The following is a 20,146-nucleotide window of genomic DNA, read 5'->3' as shown; positions in this document are numbered from 1 at the left end:
TATTTTATACCAATCACGGAGCTCCCTCGAAAAGATCCTCTGGAAAATTGAAAAGTCGCCGAGCTACCACCTGCCATCGCTCGCGATGGCGCCGCCCCTCAAGATCCTAGTCGTGGGGCCCAAAGAAGGCGGCAAGTCCGCGGTGTGTGCATGGTGTCTCCATGACATGGACAGCTCACACACGAGCATAGATTGCCAACTTTCTCAGTGATAGCACTGACCGCCTGGGCAACCAGGAGAAGTATCAGCCCACCGTTGGCGTCCGGTGCGTCGTCGAGACGATTCGTGTCGTCGTTGTGGCACTCACTGCTTCCACGACAGGATCCTTGAATGCGAAAAGACCAACGGTCGAGCCCAAGCCAGCGTCGAAATTTGGGACTGTTCGGGTGATCAAGTGTACGAGGCGTGCTGGCCTGCCATCCTGAAAGATGCCAACGCAACGATTATCGTGTACAACCCGGACAGCCACGTTCATGAGAGTGAAGTGACGCTCTGGTACGAATGGTTTGTCCAGAATGCCGCCCTTGAGCCAGCGCAGTGCCTCGTCTTTGCGCATGCGAACGGCAAGGCCACTGTGACAACACGGGGCAAAGTGAATCTCCCGCCTAGCGTCAAGACAATCCAGACCAACTACGAGTCTCCAGGAGTGCTCAAGTCCGAGTTTGACACATTCGTGTTTGGTATTGCCGAGCAAGTGCAATTGCGTCAAGGAGGCCGCACTCGAAAATAGACAGCGCGTCCATGCCTGCGTATTGGGACTTTACTCTCTTGAACAACCTTCGTGGCCCAGTTGAAAAACATGTGCGGCGGCTGTCTCCAGAGTATTGTGATGTCGTAGTTGTTGTGACATCGATGTTCTTGGGCGTGCATTGCGGTAAACGGCAGAAGCAGCACAATCTGTGCATCTTGCGAAGTGACCGGAACATCCGCTTCTATCGAGACGTTGATATGAATTCATTTGGCTTGGAAGTACGGCTAGAGTGGCGTTTCTTTGCGAACCATGGCGTTGGCAGGTTTGCGAATGTCACCCGACAACTTGGCACGGATCGCCGCCACCATGCGCCAGCATCGCTTGCGTACGTCGACCAACGTGGCGCATCCATCAACGGCACACGTCGGCACTTTCGCGCCGCATGGCGGTTGCACGGCTGTCATGGTCGAGTCACAGTCTGGATCCAAGCTCACCCTTCGCCTTGAAGGATGCAACATTTTGCCGTAGCCATCGCTCTGGGAAACAAACTGTCCACGGTCGACCAGTGTGTTGGATGAGCCGATGCTGAAGCGCTCAGTGCTCCATGCGTTGGGCGCTTGTGCAATCATCGAGGACGCTTGTGGCTGGCACGATGACAAGTAAAGCCAACGGGACCTACATGTGTGTTACCGTTGTCGCAAAGCAGGTGTATTCGATGCAGAATTGCCGCAATATGGACAAATGCTTGCTATATGTGGCGTGTGCTTCGTTTCTCTTACATATGCAATGCCGTGGGAGTGGAAGTTGCCAACGTGATTCATGAATGCGTTGTTGTCTCGTAATGTGATTGGTCGGATGACGATCGTGACGGTTGACCAGCCAATCAAATTGGGTTCAAATGCCGGCGCATCGTTTTTGGTGATGGGAATAATTACCGCAACGATGAACTACCCAAATGCTTCAAACACGGACGGGCCACGAGAGCTGCCGACGTGAGTGGATTTTCGATCCGAGTCGTCTTTGGCGAGGTGCGGTTTTGGCTTTGCATTGTGCGAAGCCTGGCGAATCACAGAAAAGTCTTCGTGCAAACTCAGGCCTTTAAACCGTCGAGGGAGCTTGACATGGGTGATCGACAGCGTTAAAAAGTCGCGCCAGTTCAGTTCATTCACGCACAAACAGTCAAAATGCGTGAGCCGGTCGTGGTCCAACTACCGACGAGCCACAATGTTGAGCCAGTGTGTGGCCGTCGACACAAGAGATATCCATGGGAGAGGGCTACCTTTGCACCACACACGGAGAAAAAGGTGGTTTGGCACAGCAAGTTAAACAGCAGCGCTGGAATGGCCTCGACACGAACGAGGTAGTCCACGTTGAGACGGACCCACCCTGCACACCACAGCGACGACCCATTGAGCAGCAGCAATTTGGAGTCACTCGTGCACACAATGTCGTCGACAGGTTCGACCAGCCCTTGATGGGGGGCGAGAAAAACCCGACGGAACGGCGCAGTGATGTTCGAGTGCATCAACCGCACATGAGTCACCGACTGGAGGAAGCCAAATGGCGACACTGCGCTCCGCCGCTTCATGCGGCGCGAGTGATGTCGGGCATCGGCTCTTGTCGCTGCTAGTACGATGGCCTGCACAATTGAATGAGTTGTTTGCAGTGCTGATCAAGGAGGTACATACCACGTACACGATGAGCACCATGCATGCGACGATAAGCCATGACAGATCGTACATGACGAACCACCAGGGCATGCCCCGCAACGACCCGTACGACCTCGTCGGAAGAAATCCCGGCGCGCTTTCAAGTTGATTCTGTCACGACAAAGTAGGAGGAGGGCAGCGCAGTCAGAACGAGCGGAGTTGGTTCACTGCACGTGCCAATTACCTGGTTGTACATTTTAGCCAGGTGTCGGTCGACTGCTGGAAGCGGAAGCAAGAATGCCGATTGAAAGTGCTCGCATAGGCAGAAGATGGCGAGCACGACCATCGGCGACAGACTCAAGTCAAAGTGGCGGGCCACCCACGACGCAAGCGCCATAAACCACGTGAGCAAGTTGGCTCGAAGTGTCGGGTCGTCCATAGCTGGCCACAGGTACAGCTACAATTGGATCACGATCGCCCTCCTTCCCCATCATACACCACACGTACGCGAGTGTAGCCATGTCGAACAGCCAAGATTCGCAGGCCCCAGAATTGATCGCACATCATAGCAAGCATGATGAGCCACGCCCGACTCGCCAGCGTGCGTTGCACAGCAGGAAATACTTGAGGCAGCGCAACTTTTCCCGTGGCTTTATACCGACTGACCACAACCACTCCAGTCACAATCAAGTTGACCAAGAGGCGGCCCCACACTCCCACGACAATCAAGGCCTGTCGACGGAGAATGAAGAGGTGACAGCCACGGAGGAGCCCTGCCAGTACCTGTATCCACGCGTACGTATGCGAGATTGTCGTTTGGTGCATCACGTCCATGGCCGTCAGGTAGTCCAGAGCCGTCGTCGTGGCTGGCTGCGCCCACATGAACCTATTTACCCATGGTCTTCGCTCAAACGAACATGGTTCATTTGGTGGATGAACTTCGTACTGAATTGTGTGGCCCAGCAACTCGGAGGGTCCTTGGGCACCATCTCCAAAAAACACCCCTTGGATGCCAAGTACATCGACGGTACCATTCGACGTTCGCAATGTCCATGCCACAGGCCGAGCCTCCATGACATCGACGTTTTCATCCAGCCGCGATGTCGATCCCAAGCGCAGACTGTACAAAGGTGCTGTAGCGTGGCGATAGCTTGTCGGGTTGCGGCGCAGCGCGGTCAGGTTGGTCCAAACGGTGGCAACCAAGACACAAGCTTCATCTTGGTGTATCTACAAGATTCGCATGGATGACACACCTCCATTGTCCACATCGTTTCGTACGGTGGGCCGCAGTGCTCGTAAGGTTTGGATCGTGTAAGTCACGAGCTGGCTCCGCTCAGCGTCGGCCACGTGTACTGTGAAAGACCAAAGCATTACCAGTGAGTCGCCCTTGCGATTGAAGGGCGTACCTCGGAGAATCGAGCCGTCGACGAGGCCTGTGAACGAGCAATCCACGACGAGTGTCGCCGGTGCAAAGAACGACGGAATTCCACGCGACGCTTTAGATTGCCGCAAGATCCTTGCCACGACGTCGAGCTGGCTTTGTACGATGCCATATGCATCGATGGTGCAGCCGTTTGTCTGCTCGCTGTAAGGATCACTATGGAGAAAGACGATTGGAGACGCTTGCGCCGCCTCCGCTCGCAAGTCGATAAAGTTGGAGATGGTCGAGCTGCGATACGATATCGTTTGTAGATTGGAGTAGTTTCGGCCCCACAACGTTCGTTTTAGGGCAAACGACCCGCACAGCTCAATGTACAACGTGACGACGACAGCACCGAACGAGAGACATCGCGTGAAGAGCTTCCGAGACCGTCGGCGGAGAGGCAAGTTGAACGAGTTAGCTTTCGCCACTGCCTGGAAGTGCATGCCGCGGGGGGTCACGGTGGAGCCAGGAACCGGCCACGAGTGCCACCGAGGAAGTACCGAATTTGAGAGAACTGCGCAAGTACTCATTGTAACCGATCGCGTAACTGTCGAGCTCACCAGATGTACGGACCGAAACGTCGTCACTCGAGTCGGTAGTTCGATCGAAGCGGACGTTAACGATGGCGGGCTGCATGAGCACTTGCGCAATCTCAATCGACGGCGCTGAGTGCTACGGCATGGTGATGCTCGAGACCATCTGCAGACATGGCCAACTACTACCAACATCAGGTTGCGCAATTCAACATGGTGGGGATCCATGGTTGTCGTTGGGTTCACGTCCCGTGTCGAGTCGTTTGTCGCATCAGCCAGTTGGATTGGTCACAGAGCACGCTAGGTTGTGATGGTGGAGGGACTTGAGCATTTGGGGTCGTCTTTGCTGGAGTAGATTGTACACGTCAAATGGAGAAAGTCTCGACCGAGTCGAATGCGGTTATGGTTGAGCGTTGGGATCGATTCGCTGGGATGAGGTGGCTGGTGACCGTGTGCTGGATCCATTTGTACCCACGCAATGTGTGGGTTTATGACGGCAGGAGGTGACGTTCGCCGGGCCAGTCGGCTCGCTCGACTAGATCAAACCGTAGCTTTCGCCCTCGAGACATGAACCCAGGCATTGCGTGCAGTGTTCCATGCGACCCTCTGACTCCTTCGCCACGAGAGAGCCGACAGAACAGAGGGGGCAAAATGTTGTCACCAATGTGTAGTGTTGAATGCCCCGCTCCTGTTGAGTTCTTTCTCCCAGTGTTCGATCAATGGAATGTCATGTGCCCAAGCTCGAGGTAGCGCCCGCCATGTTGTGGTGTCGAAGGTGACAAGGTAGTTGCGTTGGGCTTGGACGGCAGGAGGGCCATAAAGGACGCCAGACGCACGGTCCAACAAGTACATGGCTGCTCCACACCGTGTCCGTTGATTGTCATATTGGGCAATGACGCGCAGAAGAGGAGACAAGTGGCATGCGACGCCCATACCGAATTCTGTTTGTTGGCAAAGCACACGACGACGCACTCGTCGAGCACCAGCAACTGACCGACGAACCGATTGATACGGCTGGTGTCGCACACCCCGTTTGTCCAAGTCACAGTCGTCTCGATCGCGCTCTCGCGGGGGACACATATGTAGGAACGAGGTTGGTCTATGCAGCGACTGAACACCTCGCCGGGGCACTCGACTTGTAGGCATGTTTGGCCGTTCGCCCCTGCGTCAACACGGTGTAGATGCCATCCGTTAACTTCGAAATCCCACCACATCTCGCCCGACGAGAGCAGCGAATGTCCCACGCGACTGTCTGGGATGCTTCCTGCAGAGAATTGACTGGTTCGAATGTGTTGGTTGCGCCACGAGGCGGCCGATGGGACCATCGAACTCGACGACTTCGCGCTGTCGCAAGAGCCACTCGAACGCAACGAGCCCCAAAACGTACTGAACAACGGCGGGTCGGCATGTAGTCTTAGCGTGTATCATACAACGTTAACCACTCGCAACGACGCAGGCGTCGCGACGTCGCTGAGCGATTTTGGACAACACTTGGCAGCGTGTCAGGACTGGGCTGTTTGCTTGAGGAAGGTGGGGCACTTGACGGGTCTTGCGATCTGCAAATTGTCGCCGCCGACATCGAGTTGAACCGACTACCGAGTGCCACAGCGACTACGATTGATGGAATCATGCTGTGCCATACAGCTAGCAGCCATGAACGGAGCATGTCCAGTTGGCCACAAAGAAGAGCGACACTTGCGGGGCGATTTTGGCTTCATCGCACCTGATGTTGCTACCGAGGAGACCAAGGCCATTCCATGCTGCAGGTTGTCGATATTGGTTGGATATGAATAGAACTGCATTGTACTGTGGTGGAGCAGTCGAGTCGATGTCGACGATAGTCACAATGGCCGTATTCAATGTCGACCCGGCAGATATGCGTGCCACGTGGGGCGTTATCCGCGAGAGATCGCAACAACTGGCGCAGGCATGGACCGAGTCAGCGCTTGGCCCCTACGACTCGTCAAGGTTGCCGAGCCCAAGCAGGAGATCACGACCAACGCGTTCGCAAACACAGAGGATGAACTGGCCCGGATGAAGTGCTTCCCGGCAACCCTCGACGAGTTGGTGTCATTTGTGCGGACGCGTTTGGCTAGAGGCCACCGCATGCGGAACGACGTTGGCGACGTCAATGGACGGATGCGTGCCCCGTTTCTGCTTCGTGAACGGACGCACGCGATCAAATGCGTATGTCGGTTATCCCGTTTGACTTGTAATTCAGAGCATGACGAATGATGCGATTTTGCAATCTTTCCACTAGCCCTCTTCGTCCTTCACCGAAAGAGCATTGCCTTAGACATCTGCGAACCATCGCTGGCCTCTGGTTCTCGTAGTGACGTGGTTGATATCCCCAACCTTCAACGCGTCTGCCCAATAACTCACGTCCGCCGGCGATCGAACATGTCGATGCAGTGGCATCAAGTACACAGTCCTGTTGCATCGCTTGCGGCGCCCTTGCGTTGATGGGCTACCGAGGCCACCAACTCCCAAGTCTGGTCGAAACCGACAAACCCGCACCAGACACGCGTCGACCGCTCGCAGGGTGGACCTCATTTTCGATCGTGCTGGCAGAAGGAGCATCTCACGCTCTGTTCTCGTGGAATTTCGTCGGGACGCCGCCATGAGCGGGCGAGTCGACTTGCATGGGGATGATGGAGGTGAGATGTTGTAGCTGGTAGCTAAACCAAGTCACGACCATGGTCTAGTTGCCTCGGTAAACGCGTCCCATACTTTGTCTTGGACAAAAAGGTTTCGGTCACGGCCAAGTATGTGCAGCCGCTCATGACCGTGGCCACCACATATGTACCGACCCGACGACTCGAACACTCCGTTTGTGTCTCGTTGCGACAATGTATCGATCGTGCGAGGCGAAGTTGTGCATACAGTGATCTATTGTCATCTGCATTTGGAGCGATCTCGGACGGAGTCCGAACAATTCAATCAGCGACCAACGCAACACCGCAAGACGCATGTCGACATCGCCTTCGAGTCTTTGGCCCAGCGCAGCACTGGTTGCGAAGAGCGATCGCATTCGCGTGGGATCTGCTGTGGGTCGGCACTCCATCCGGATGTGTAGGCGGTTACGATGCGAGATCCGGATACTCTTCATTTGGATCGCTCGATCGACATCGAAGCTACCGCCAACGCCCTCCTTCGTCCATGTACTCGCCGTCTGCGGGCTCGGCCTTGACGGCTCTACAACACGCCGTGGCGCTCCCCGACGCGTTCTCGACCCAAGAGTATGTTCGTGCACTTCGTCGAAATCACGACGACGTCACGAAGGCCGCGGTACAACTCAGAGCCAAGCACGCGTGGCTGAAAACGAATCAATTTGACAACCTCAGCCTCGCCAAACCGTCCATACAACGTGAAGTGAAGAAGCAATACTTGCAAGTCCTCCACAACGCCACGGACAAGTGCAAGTGCCCGGTCGTAGTGTTTTCCGTCTCCAAGTTCCACCCGTCTCAGTCGTCGGACAAATTGGTTGCAGGCAGGGAGCAATGCACCGACCATGGCGGGGCGTCTCTCGTCGATGAAAGCACAAGCACGTTCGAGGACGCCCGGCGTCTCATTGTGTACATGGTTACCTTGGCCGTCGAGTTGATGGAAGACGAGAACGCCCCAGGCATCGTGTACCTCATCGATATGGACGGTGGGTGAAGACGAGTTCTCGTCCACTGCAGGTCGTCAACACAATGAATTCTTGTAGGGGTATCGACCAACGTCGTCACCGAAGGCAGCGTCCACATTGAGCTCCTCCGCATGCTCAAGGAATATTACCCCGAAACAGTCCAGTTCTGCTTTGTCGTTAACTTCTCCACCAACACGTTCGTGCAGCAAGCGACGGCCTACGTGCTCAAGTCGCTGGGGATATCGGAGCGCACGCACGCCAAGATCAAGTTTATCAAGGACGTCCGAGAACTCCATCCGTATTTCAACGCGCCTGCGTTGCCACAAGCATACGGAGGTACGTACATGCATGGGACTGTGGGCAACCTGGGTCGTTGGTATGGTTGCGGCGACGGCGCATTTGCCGCCTTGTGCGGCACGACCAATCCACACCTTATATACGACGTCACGTGTGCCATTGTAGGCGCGTACAAACTCATGCCCGCTGCGACATGGATGGAAATCCAAGCCGACATGGAAGGTCTCGACTTGGACGATCTCCCTGCCGAAGAAGAATCGACTTACATGGTTCGTATTGTATCCAGATGAACGGTTTTGGTTGACATACTGGTCGATCCTGTGCAACCAATTTGTTGCGCCTTGTACTGTCATGGCCCGATGGCATGAAAGTGGGGGTGCGCCTCGACGCAGACCGTATGTGCGTTCGAAGCCGTCGCTCGTGTGGGTAATGGTTCGTTTTCACCGGCGCTCGCCATTCCCGCCAGTCATGAGGGAATTGTGTCGAGATCCTGTGTTCTTCCGACTGTGGTCGTCCTCTTGCCCCTCCCTTTCATGGACGAGAAGGCTGACGTGGCAATGTTCCAGACGAAACAAGCTCGTGAGCTCAACGGGATGCAATACGCGGCATGCTCGGTCAGCGAAGTGGTGTAAGTCGACCATCTCCATGCCTCCTCTCTCGATGACGTCACCTAGAGAAATGAACACCACCGTGCTGCGGGGTACGTTGTGGCGCAACAAGAGCGGCATCAGCTGGGTCAAGATGTATGCCGTCCTTCGACCGGACGCACTCTTGCTGTACGAAGATATCAAGGGAGCGATGCCCATGGTCATCATTCCCGTCAATCACGACGTCGCGATCGCAGCCGCGCAGGTACGCGTGGACGGCAACAGACTGTCGATGGATTTTCGATAGTTTGACAATGCGCCCCGCGGCACGTTTGGATTTCGAGTCGACGTGGAAGGCGTGCCCGGCGGCCATTTGCTCGCAGCCGCGACGGAGAAAGAACGCGGCAACTGGTTGCAGGATATCCAGATGGGCATTCAAGCGTTCCAAGATCTGCATGCGCGCGAAGTGTACGACGAAGAGCGACGCATTCGCATGGACCAAGAGTTTGAGAAGCTCAACATGATTGACTTTTCCACCGAGCTGTAGGATGCACGCAACTTGCGTCGTCGTTGTCAAAGGACGGACTCATCGAGTTGTCGCAGGCCGGTGCAACCGTTGCCGCCACGCGCAAGTCCGTCCATTGTCGGTACAAGCCAGGAAGCTCCGTTCTTGCCCGCTGCTTCTCCCACCACCAACCGTCAACCTGCCACGCAGCCAAGTCGTGGAACACACGCCGTCGGCGGGACATTTGACGCTTTTGAAGGTTTGGCACTGTCGACACCGCCATCGCAGATGTACGTCGGTCAAGTCGCACCAGCACGTTTCGGTCAGAATGCACAACCCAACCATTTGCCGCCCCAGCAACAGATCCAGTTTGGACAACCACCCCAGCTCAACCCGACCCTGCCGTATCCCCAAGGCTATGGGCAATCCCCACAACAAGCATATGCACCACAGCCACTTCACTCCTCGCAGTCGCACATGTACCCTCCACAGCAGCAAGGACACCCCCAACACGGACTGGCCACTCACGGATTCCCATCGCAACGTCCCCAGCACCCGCAGTTTGCTTACCCCCCGCCTCCTCCCAATGCAAGAATGTACTAGCCAAGACAGTGGAATACATGGAATTGACAGCCGGGTGGGGCGGGTCGTGGTCTACGCAGTCGCTTCGGCGGCGGCTTTGGCCGCAGCTTCCCGTCCACCGTTTTCCCACCTGAAATGGACGGCAGCATGAGCACACGTCGTCGATGGAAGGACATGAACGTACGCGAATTTGCGGTAGAGCTGGGTCAGTCCAGTGCCAGCCATGAAAACGTTGACACTGAACAAGTTCCAGTTCTTGGGGGTGACCACCAAACTGTAGCGCGACCAAATGATCCCCGTCAACGCGACGGCGATTTGCTGGTTCGTCGAGAGGAGTTCAGGGCTCTTCTTCATGTCGGCAATGTTGGCAATCGTGATGCACCATTTGAATGCAGGCGCCCAAAAGTGCACTGCACACAACACACGATGGTCAATTCGAACGAGAAGCACCGCGTTGAACAACGTTCTCTCAAGACGTACCTGTGAACGGTCCGGCAGGGTGGCCCAGGAAGTTGACCAAGGTAGGGTTCTTCGCCACCAAGTCGTTCGCGAGGACCGCTTGCTTCAGGCGCGGGACAATGCTGGGAAGGACCATCGCGATATGCGGACTGCATCACCCACACCGCCAGGATGATGGCGATTGTGCAATCGTGGGATTTCATCCAATGAAATCGCTAGACATGTGGTATCAGCGATCTAATTCGCTTATTTATAGCCAATGGGTGTTCAAATGATACATCAGTGGCATCGACAGGTTTAAGTCGTATCCGGAGAGATGTGCCTTTAACGTAGCGTTAAACCACGGATATAGAAACGTCAAAACTGGACCAATCAGAAACGAGGGGCGGATCTTGTATCAACGGCCCACTTTGCAATTCTGACGCCATGAGCGGCCACGAGTCGGTCAAGGCCAAGTCGCAGCTCAAGAAGAGCACGCGGGCGCGCTCGGCACACGCAGACTTTGTGCGCAAGTCCAAACAGGTCACGCTCAACAAGCGCCGCCGCCTACCATCGCAAGAAATGGACAACGACATGGACGACGTCGAGTTCCAGCAACTCGTTCAAGCATTGCTCGCATCGCCCGAGCACACGTTGCCGATCCTGGAGCAAATGAAGGCTGGACTCACGGATTGCAGCGCCCAACGCCTTGACAATGTCGCTGAATCCGGTGTGATTCCAGTCTTGATCGACTTGCTTGAACGCCCGTCGTCCACAACGATGGAGCTGACCCAAGTGCTTTGGATTCTCACTTTCATCACGTCGGGGCTTTACGAACACACAAAAGCCGTGTTGCCTGCAGTTCCTACGCTTCTTGCATTTTTGCAGGTATGTATCGTTATTCCACGCACTGCGTCCTTCACTGTTGTGTCAAGAACGCAGACTTGGCCGAGCATGCCGCGTGGACGCTGGGCAACATTGCAGCCGACTGCGAAGAATTTCGGCTGTACTTGATTCGTCATGGTGCCATTGGGCCGCTTGTGGAGCACTTGAAGCACCCTCAACCGGCCATGCTCAAAGGTGCGAAATATTATGCACTGCAAAATGCCTAGCGTGCTCACTTACGGATCCATCACCAGTGAGTTTGTGGGCCTTGTCCAACATGGCGCGAGGAGTTCAAACGTCGGCGAAAGCCTTCTTCGACCACGACATTGGTCCGATCTCACTTCAGCTTCTGCTGGCGAACGAAACCCCGGACGTCGTGCAGGAGCTCCTGTGGCTGCTGAGCTTCTTGACGGCGAAAGAGGACAAATATCTGCACTGGTTGCTGGACCACAACCTTTGGGCGGGATTGTTGCACCATTTGGACGAGAAGGATCCAGCCGTTTTGACGCCGCTGCTTCGCGTGACGGGTAACATTTGCTGTGTGAACCCCGAGGCGGCGTCATGGCAACTACCTTACATTCAATCGATCGCGTGCGAATTGCGGTTTTTGTACATGCTCAAGCGCTTGTTGTGGCTCGAGAACGACTCGTAAGTAGATCGTTCCTGCTCAACGTCTTGCGACAGTTGATCGTTGCTGTGGAGCGCTGCCAAGCAAACATTTCACCGCACTCTGTATAGCCATGTCGTTGCAGAAGCTGCATGGGTCGTATCCAATTTGGCAGCGCGGGACGCGGCGGTCGTCGAGTTGCTGGTGAAACATGACTTCCTGCCCCGTCTTGGGGCTTGCTTTCGCGATGGCGGCTATGACATACGCAAAGAGGTGCGTCCTCGTCAACGCAATGGATTGCAAGCGGCACTGCATGGATGGGTGGCAGGCCGCGTTTGCACTGACCAACATCGCGATTACGTCAACTACTTATGCGGAGCAAATCGTGGCCCTGGACGTCATCGACGGCTATGTGACGTTGCTTTCGGGTACGTGGACGCTGCTGCCAGGACGAGAGGCTAGAACTTGACGATGATCGTAGTCCCCGACCTGAATGTCGTGGGAACGGCGCTCCAGTTCATTGAGCACGTCCTGCGGCATGTGCCGCGCGGCGTGTACACCGTCGAGAGCGCCGGCGGCATTGCCGCTCTGGAAACCATCCAAGACGGCACGAGCGACTTCCTCGCCACCAAGGCCGAACAGCTCGTGAATGAGTTTTACGGCGAATCGTACGACGCACCGTTCTCGCCACCGGGCCATGCCCCAGAAGGTATGTGCATTGGTTTTTGCAAGTAGACTGGAGGTCATCCTGGCTCGTGTAGCAACCTTCAATCAGCCACAATCAAGTCCTCAGTCGACCGCAGGCATGGGACGTGGGGCTCACATGACCCGTCCAGCGTGGGCGGCGCAATAGCCTTGCTTGATGACGTGTCTGCTCGGAACTGGCAAGTCCTTGTGGCGACGTCACCATGCTTCTATGACACGGATATCCCATCGTATGGAGAAGAGTTTATAAACTGTAATTGGTGGCACCCCAAGGGATGGATGCGTTGGAAGGTCTGGTCTACTTGGCGGCAGGTGCCATCTCAACGAGGACGTGGCCGTCCGAGACGAAGTCGCCAACTTCGCAGTTCATTTCCGCGACTTGCCCGTCTCGGGGGGCTCGAAGCACATGCTGCACGACACCGCATGAGTTTCTCGTGGCGTTTGATTCACATGGGACGATGACGTACCTCCATCTTCATCGCTTCCATGATCAACAACGGCTGGTCCGCCACGATCGTGTCGCCAGCCTTGGCCATCACCTTGATAACTTTCCCAGGCATTGGGGTCACCAACGATGCCGCCCCACCCGCACTCGTGCCATGGCTGTCGTACGACGGCTCGGGCACACGCAACTTGTACTCGTACGCGAGCGTCCCGTCGTTGCAGAACAAGTGGACGTCGTGCTTCAACACGACCGCCGTCCCCGTGAACGTTTCGTTGCCGACGGTCAGCTTGAAGTCGCCCGTGGTGAAGTCCACCGAGTGCACTTGGACCGTGGTTCCGTTGACAATGTACGATTTGCCATCGGTCGACGTCGATGCCAAGTCCATGTCCATGGGCGCGTCGTCATGGAGCAGCGTGAAGTGGCGATGGAACGTGTCGAGGGATCGGAAGTTTTGGAGGGACGTCCACGGCGACCCGGCGTCTACGACAACGTCCGTGCGTTAGCAATAGCCCATCGCCTCGTCCGGTGCCGTGTAAAGTCCTACGGAGCCAAGTCGTACCAGCCACGGTCGCTTCGAAGCGCTGCGTTTGGTGTTGCTGCTTGAGCACGAGCCATACAGCGGTCAGAATCGGAGCATGGGACGGCAGGTTGGAAAACGGAGTCAAGAGGTCGTCGCCGTGTTTCTACAACACGCGTAAGAAGGAGCTGGCGTGACTATCACGAGTTGCAGTTCCGCACCAAGAGGAAGCTCGTATCAACACCGCCCTTCATAAACTCGGGGTGAGCGGCAGTGCGCGCCACAAACTCAATGTTGGTGGGCAATCCCACGATCTACGTCGCCAATTACCATCGCGTTGTGCCATGGGTCAGTGGAATGAACCTGGTACTGGCCCAAAGCACGCATGAGACCTTCGATCGCTTCTTTTCGGTTGGACGCATGCACGACGAGCTTTGCGATCATGGGATCGTAAAAGATGGACACAGCGTCGCCCTGGACGATGCCCGTATCGACTCGAACTTTGTCGCTAAGAGGCGGGAGGCGGAGATGGTGCAAAGTCCCGCTGCCAGGGAGAAAGTTGCTAGGCAGATGCACGTCGACGTCAGCGTCCTCGCTGCATCACAAAGACACGTTCGATAGACATACTTGTAAGGGTTTTCGGCGTAAATTCGCGCTTCAATCGCGTGGCCGTGGATCTTGAGGTCTTCCTGACGCACGGGCAGCGCTTGACCAGCGGCAACCTTGAGCTGGAGCTCGACCAAATCTTGCTGGGTAATGAACTCAGTGACGGGGTGTTCGACTTGGAGACGCGTGTTCATTTCCATGAAGTAGAACGACTCGTCTTCGTCCAGGAGGAACTCGACAGTCCCGGCACCGACATATCCGACAGCCTTGGCGGCGGCAACGGCGGCATCCCCCATCTTCTTGCGGAGAGCTTCCGACATGTGCGGCTACGACGAGAGATGAAAAGGTGCTCAGGTTGGGCAATGTGCAGGGTATAGCGTGATAAACGTACGGCGGGGGCTTCTTCCAGCACCTTTTGATGGCGGCGCTGGACACTGCAGTCGCGTTCGAACAAGTGCACAACGTTGCCATGCTTGTCACCGAAAATCTGAAGTTCGACGTGGCGAGGACGACGGAGGTACTTCTCCACAAGGATGTCGGTGCTAGCAAACGACGCCTTGGCTTCGCGGACACAGGCCTCCATGTTGTCCTTGAGATCTTCTTCGCGGTCGACAATACGCATACCCTGACAACAAGGTGCCCAGTGAGACGACAAGAGAATGCCCACCTCGGCAACGCACCTTGCCACCGCCACCCAACACGGCCTTCAACAGGACGGGGTAACCGATCTTGGCGGATTCCGCCTTAATACGTTCGAAGCTTTGATCGGTGCCGTGGTACCCAGGAGTGACAGGAACCCCCGCGGCAATCATGATGTCCTTGGACGCGCTACATCCAGGCGTTAGTTCGTCAATGCTATCAAGACCAGTCCAAGCATACCTCTTGGAACCCATGGCTTCGATGGCAGCGACTGGAGGTCCGATGAATTCGACGCCTGCGGCAGCACAAGCCTTGCAAAATTCGGCGTTTTCGGACAAGAATCCGTACCCAGGATGAATTGCTTGTGCACCGGATGCTTTGGCAACACGGAGAATTTCATCAAAGAGGAGGTAACTCTCAGCCGCAGGAGGAGGTCCCAATCGGTATGCTTCGTCTGCCATTTTCACGTGTTGTGCATTTGCGTCAGCATCCGAGTACACTGCGACAGTGCGGACTCCAAGCTTCTTCGCTGTGCGCTGAACGCGGCATGCGATTTCGCCGCGGTTAGCAATGAGGATTTTGGAGAACATGGGAGTTCCGTCGCTGCGCGTGAAGGAGGAGCTCCATCGCGAGACCAGCGGGGTCGACGTTAGCGCGCGGCGACCGAGCTTCAGCATGTCGAGCTCGTTTCAAGAATGCTGCTGCCCATCGCGCGCCTCAATTAAATTCAAGCGGCGATATCCCCAGGATCTTTATACAATTCAAGCGACAATTAAATTCCGTAGATATCAGTGAACTTTCATATCCGGATGATTGTCTTCAACTAAAGTGGGAGGTCGAGAATTTGATTGGCCATTGAATTTGTTATCCGGTCACTACCTGGCTTACCACATTCAACCTTGCCACCAAGTTCAAGTCGCGACTCATAACCTCCAGCCAAAGCATCGCGCGTCGCCTGAAGCGCGGCGACGGCCGTTAGCATAAACAGCGAGCGGTCTCTGTAAGTTAGTGGCTCCACAACCACTTCCTCGTCGTTCATTCTTTACCGACGTGATTTTCCGTCGTGCGCGCCTTGATCGCAAGCAATGGTTGATCGCTTGCGATTCCCATGTCATGCCGCCACCATTGGAGGCACGATATCTGGGTGAACGGGCAATCGGTCGCTCACCAACGGCCCAAACCCTTCCCGCCGGCCTCACCCGACTTCACCAGAGTAGAATCTCAGCGTTGGGCCGCGCACTCCCAACCTCCAATACAAATAAATACCTTGTGCAAATTCATCCAAATCCACAGAAATTCTGAAAATTCGTCGAAATCTAATCAAATTTATGTGCAGTAACTACTTCGTCAAATATTCATAAAATGCCTCAGATGGGAAAAAATCCTCCGTCACCTCACGACGAAGCGAGCAACAAGCACTTCGTCGGCGAGTCTCAAAATCGACATGCTCATCACCGCCGCGCGTTGAACGACCACATTTCAGGCGCAGGTACAGGGAAAAGGCATCTAAGCGGGTCGGTGAAATATCCGTGCGGATACGACAATGCAACCAGCGCACTAGGTTGGATGCAAGAACTTTGTGTCTGTTGGACAGAGCGCAAACCTTCATTCACACCTCTCATCTGAGGGGTCATATCCACCGAAGCGATACTGTCCTGCCCACGACGTCAGGATAGGACAAGCGCTTCGGGCGTGCATCGCAATCTCCTGCCAGCATGGCACTCATTTCCTCCAAAGAGGCATTGCAACGACGCGTTCTTCTCATGCGCCCTACCACACAGGAATTCTCACCTGCGTATTCGCGGCGGTCATGGGAGTTCAGTTCCATGGTCGTCGAGGGTTTGCTAGACGACATCAGCAGCTCGACAATGCACTCGTGTTCGTCATGAATAACCTGCACATGACGTGAAATTTTCAACCTCCCCACCGCAACGACGCCACAACGGCCTGCAGCAACAGTTAGACCTTGGGCCAAGCCTCCAGTACTGATCAACAACCCAACGCACACTTGCCATCTTGCGGTCATTGCGAGAATGACATGGGCATCCCTCCATTGCTACCGGCCTTGGCCTGATCACCCGGGCTGTGGTGGACTGCCGAACCAGATCATTTTCCTGCCCCTAGTGTCGTCGAGACTCTTCCCTGGAATTCGCAGATTCTATCCCGGGAACCACTGCCAGACGGACCCAGAATTGGCCGCTTCAAGTTCGGGCGCACCCGTATGACATGTACCATCGTACCCATGGATGACAAGGCACTTGTCTGTGCAGCATTGCTTTGCAAAAATTTTCAAGAGAAGCGCATTTGCCTTTCACCAATCTCCCGAGTCTTCCACGGAAAACAAGCTTACGTGGTTGCAGCGCCCTCTTCGAGATCCCTTCTGTCGGTGTAGAGTCTGCGCGTGCGGCAGGATCGAGTCAGAATGTCCCAGATTCAAAGTTCGAAGGACGGTGGCGCCAGGTACATCACGCGCACCCAGTTGTCGAGCGCTTTTGGGCGGCTTGAGTGTCTCGTCGGCTGCAAAGGGTGTAGAGTGGCTTGCGACGTGCAAAGTTACACCCATCCGTTGCACGGGTGCCTTGCCAACCCTGCAATATCCACGCTTCTCCCCAAGCACCACGACCAGCGCGGCCGGCAGTCCTGTCATTCTATTGATTTTGCCAGATATGGGTTTGGGCACTTGTACACCTCATGTTGTGTCTCGAGGCAAGGGTCGCCCCAGGGTGTACAATATCCTACACCCTCCACAGCTCCACTTCCATTATCTCACCGCCGATTTCACTTCCACGGCAACGCCATGGCCGAAAGATCGCGAAGAGCTTCGGCGAGATGTAACGTCGACGAGACCTCCACTACATTCTGGCGCATGTGCGTTTTGGCAGAATACGGTCATCAGCTTGCACCCTCTCACCATCTAACGGGTCCTTGGCGAACCCATCACCACATCACCGCCAATTCCCGGGCCACGCATCCAGCGGCCGTCATTCCTCGGCGCAGGGCGGGTTTTGGAGTTGCTGTCCCTGTCGCCCGGCACCCTTGCTCAACGGCCGAATGTTCTTCGAGGTGGGGTATCATTTCCACCAATCCGATCGCTCCAAGTCGACAGCTGCTGGGTGGACCGGCCAATCAAAATTCGAATGATTGCACGTCGCAGTAATTGCGACCAGGCCTGATTTTTGTCGGGGGGTATTTTATTCAAGCCCAACGACCCCGTGTATTTTAATCGAAGCGACAAAATGTCTCTTAAGTGCCGACGCGATCGCCCTGTCACAAAGCATACGATTCGATAAAGTTCGTTCTTTCCAAATCGCAAGTTCGAGAACCACACTGGATTCGAATTCTGCGGTTCAATTCGTAATTTGATAGCCGCGTGACATCTCGACGGCGCGTCCTCGTTGTGTCTGTCCGTCCATCGCCGCCGCGTCCGTCACAGTCCCTTGTGTCCCCATGTCGACAGTGAAACAACCCCCCGCCATGAATTCGTTCCTGGTCACGAAGAAGAACGAAACCCTCCTTCGCGTGAAGGAAGAAGTGGTTTCACCAAAGCAAACGGCAATGCCGATGCCGCCAGTTGCCCCGTGCAAACTCAAGATCTCTGCCCAAAATACCCCTGCTGTCGTTAAGAAGCGCAAGAACGTTGTGCAATCCCCTGTGGGCAGTGAATGCAGCACCACATCTTCCTCGAGCAACGCGAGTGCCAAAAAGCGCAAAGCTAGCAACGTCAACGACGACCTCTTTGACATAAACGACATGGGCTCGGCCGAAGAAAAGATTAAGGAAATGGAGCGCCAGTTGCTCAGCCTCGACCCAGACTCCAAAGAAGCGAAGAAGAAGCGACGACTGATTCGTAACCGCATGTCGGCCCAGCTACACCGTGAGCGCAAGAAGGCGTATGTTGTGCAATTGGAAGAACAACTCCAAGCCAAGGATGATGAAATGCAAGCTCTCAAGGCACAACTTGATGCATTGAAGGCTGAAAATACGCGCCTGAAGAACAATGACGTCCCAGCGATCAAACTTGAACCTCCATCTGCATTTGCTGCGAATACCGAAGAACAAGCTGTCACTGCCTCGGAATCTGGAGCTTTTGACACTGACGCCTTAATCTGCGACCTGGAATGTGAACCAGACCACTGGGATTCGTCGATCTTGAATGATTTGGACTCGGATATGCTGGAATTCCCCGAGCCGACTGTGACCTCTGCTGTGCCCTCTCTGGCCCCCCGAAAGCCAACGGAAATCCACGATTCGTTCGTTGCTAAGAAGAACCTTGCGATGATGATGGCAATTGTGTTCTCCATGACATTTTTTGGTGGCATGATGTCGATCTTTGACACGATTTCCTCCGCGTCTGGATCTGGATTTTGCTCGTATTTCAAGTCGTACTCGCCCAAGCTTCTGGGCGAAATGAGCGTGAAGTCGCGAGTGTTGTCGGATTTGGAAGGCACCGCATGGATGGATTTTCCCGAGATGAACGATGAGCCAGCGCAAGAAAGCAATTCGTCGTCTGACCACAACCAGTATTCTCATGGCATTCCAATGGACGACTTGTTTGACGATATCTCCATGTCGTTTGCGATGCCGCTCGAAGAAGAAGAAGAGGAAGAAGAAGATGACTTGATGGGCAGCGACAACGGCTCCACGTCGGAAGAAGACAGCGGCTCGGACAGCAACTATGTGAAGCCTGCAAAGCTCGTGCTGACCAAGAAAGATATGAGCTATGCCAACCTGACCCGCCTGTGGTGCGAAAAACGCAGTGTGTTGTGCACATTGGCTTCTGCTGGTGAAGAACTGAAGCACGCTGTCGTGGATTTGAGTCACGTTAAGGACTCGATCACGATGGAGGCTTCGTTTGCCGAAGTGCTGGCCTCGTTTACCACGGGCGATGAAGACCCCAAGGTCCTCGGGTCAACCGAGAAGCAAGTGCTGAGCTTTTTGTACCCCATGGGGGTCTTCTCGAGGGACGATGCAACCACGGTCTCGGCCGTGCTCGAGCCGCTTCCGTTCATGGAAGTCGCTTGTCATATTTAATTCGTCGGTCGTCATCCCCCCCGTATATATTATAGAAGACCCCCGTATATTATTCTTTTTCAAACAGTTCTAGTCGTATCGTTCTCCGTGGCATCGACACGGTGTGTTTTTGTCAGCATCGTGGCACAAGATGATTGGATAAAAGGATAAGTTGGCCAAGCCTGATTGGTTGAATTGTGTGAATTTTACTGACCAGTCGTTTTCATGGGTTTCGATTGGCGGATCCACTGGGCCGTTTTGGCCGGAGCTCTGGAAAATGATCGCCACCATGCTTGCATGGTCTGTGCCAACATCGGCCCTGATGCACGAGGGCCTGAGAACGCACCAGACGACAACGGCAACTTGAGAGCGTCTGAGCAAACTCAGGCAGGTTGA

At 55.0% G+C, this 20,146-nt stretch overlaps 7 protein-coding genes across 9 annotated transcripts; 4 read left to right on the top strand and 3 right to left on the bottom strand.

The window, feature by feature from the left end:
- Positions 1–85: 85 nt before the first annotated feature.
- H310_08165 (hypothetical protein) lies at positions 86–730 on the top strand (the record flags this gene model as incomplete). Its single annotated transcript, XM_008873823.1, has 3 exons — positions 86–142; positions 192–265; positions 322–730. 3 exons carry the CDS (start codon positions 86–88, stop codon positions 728–730), a joined length of 540 nt encoding a protein of 179 aa, XP_008872045.1.
- Positions 731–1,579: 849 nt separating this feature from the next.
- H310_08164 (hypothetical protein) lies at positions 1,580–4,970 on the bottom strand. Of its 3 annotated transcripts, XM_008873821.1 has the most exons (11): positions 4,490–4,970; positions 4,337–4,435; positions 3,747–4,277; positions 3,619–3,692; positions 3,287–3,567; positions 3,124–3,226; positions 2,848–3,072; positions 2,585–2,797; positions 2,380–2,511; positions 1,971–2,330; positions 1,580–1,899 (listed from the first exon to the last, which is right to left on the bottom strand). In XM_008873821.1, exons 3-11 carry the CDS (start codon positions 4,204–4,206, stop codon positions 1,639–1,641), a joined length of 2,109 nt encoding a protein of 702 aa, XP_008872043.1. In that variant the 5' UTR covers positions 4,207–4,277; positions 4,337–4,435; positions 4,490–4,970; the 3' UTR covers positions 1,580–1,638. The 3 variants fall into 3 exon arrangements, with proteins under 3 accessions (XP_008872043.1, XP_008872044.1, XP_008872042.1); XM_008873822.1 differs by having other exon boundaries at positions 1,580–2,330; XM_008873820.1 differs by lacking the exons at positions 4,337–4,435; positions 4,490–4,970 and having other exon boundaries at positions 3,747–4,323.
- Positions 4,971–7,411: 2,441 nt separating this feature from the next.
- On the top strand, positions 7,412–10,176 carry H310_08163 (hypothetical protein). Its single transcript, XM_008873819.1, has 7 exons — positions 7,412–7,948; positions 8,006–8,263; positions 8,390–8,493; positions 8,791–8,852; positions 8,899–9,076; positions 9,119–9,354; positions 9,415–10,176. Exons 1-7 carry the CDS (start codon positions 7,456–7,458, stop codon positions 9,917–9,919), a joined length of 1,836 nt encoding a protein of 611 aa, XP_008872041.1. The 5' UTR covers positions 7,412–7,455; the 3' UTR covers positions 9,920–10,176.
- H310_08162 (hypothetical protein) lies at positions 9,898–10,518 on the bottom strand. The gene is made up of 3 exons (XM_008873818.1): positions 10,379–10,518; positions 10,083–10,308; positions 9,898–10,028 (listed from the first exon to the last, which is right to left on the bottom strand). Exons 1-3 carry the CDS (start codon positions 10,491–10,493, stop codon positions 9,971–9,973), a joined length of 399 nt encoding a protein of 132 aa, XP_008872040.1. The 5' UTR covers positions 10,494–10,518; the 3' UTR covers positions 9,898–9,970.
- A 257-nt stretch (positions 10,519–10,775) lies between these two features.
- Positions 10,776–12,823, top strand: H310_08161 (hypothetical protein). The gene is made up of 7 exons (XM_008873817.1): positions 10,776–11,224; positions 11,272–11,416; positions 11,476–11,869; positions 11,960–12,101; positions 12,157–12,256; positions 12,310–12,537; positions 12,590–12,823. The coding sequence occupies exons 1-7, from the start codon at positions 10,784–10,786 to the stop codon at positions 12,679–12,681; spliced, it is 1,542 nt and encodes a 513-aa protein (XP_008872039.1). The 5' UTR covers positions 10,776–10,783; the 3' UTR covers positions 12,682–12,823.
- On the bottom strand, positions 12,736–15,431 carry H310_08160 (acetyl-CoA carboxylase, biotin carboxylase subunit). The gene is made up of 9 exons (XM_008873816.1): positions 14,981–15,431; positions 14,782–14,929; positions 14,493–14,726; positions 14,123–14,427; positions 13,859–14,057; positions 13,717–13,809; positions 13,538–13,661; positions 13,001–13,458; positions 12,736–12,942 (listed from the first exon to the last, which is right to left on the bottom strand). Exons 1-9 carry the CDS (start codon positions 15,415–15,417, stop codon positions 12,832–12,834), a joined length of 2,109 nt encoding a protein of 702 aa, XP_008872038.1. The 5' UTR covers positions 15,418–15,431; the 3' UTR covers positions 12,736–12,831.
- A 2,645-nt stretch (positions 15,432–18,076) lies between these two features.
- Positions 18,077–19,859, top strand: H310_08159 (hypothetical protein). Its single transcript, XM_008873815.1, has one exon. The coding sequence runs from the start codon at positions 18,188–18,190 to the stop codon at positions 19,769–19,771; it is 1,584 nt and encodes a 527-aa protein (XP_008872037.1). The 5' UTR covers positions 18,077–18,187; the 3' UTR covers positions 19,772–19,859.
- The last annotated feature ends 287 nt before the right edge of the window (positions 19,860–20,146 follow it).

This window comes from Aphanomyces invadans (genome assembly GCF_000520115.1).
Source record: "Aphanomyces invadans strain NJM9701 unplaced genomic scaffold supercont1.16, whole genome shotgun sequence".
In the NCBI taxonomy this organism is placed as follows: domain Eukaryota; phylum Oomycota; class Saprolegniomycetes; order Saprolegniales; family Verrucalvaceae; genus Aphanomyces; species Aphanomyces invadans.
This window is presented reverse-complemented; position numbering and strand designations above follow the sequence as displayed.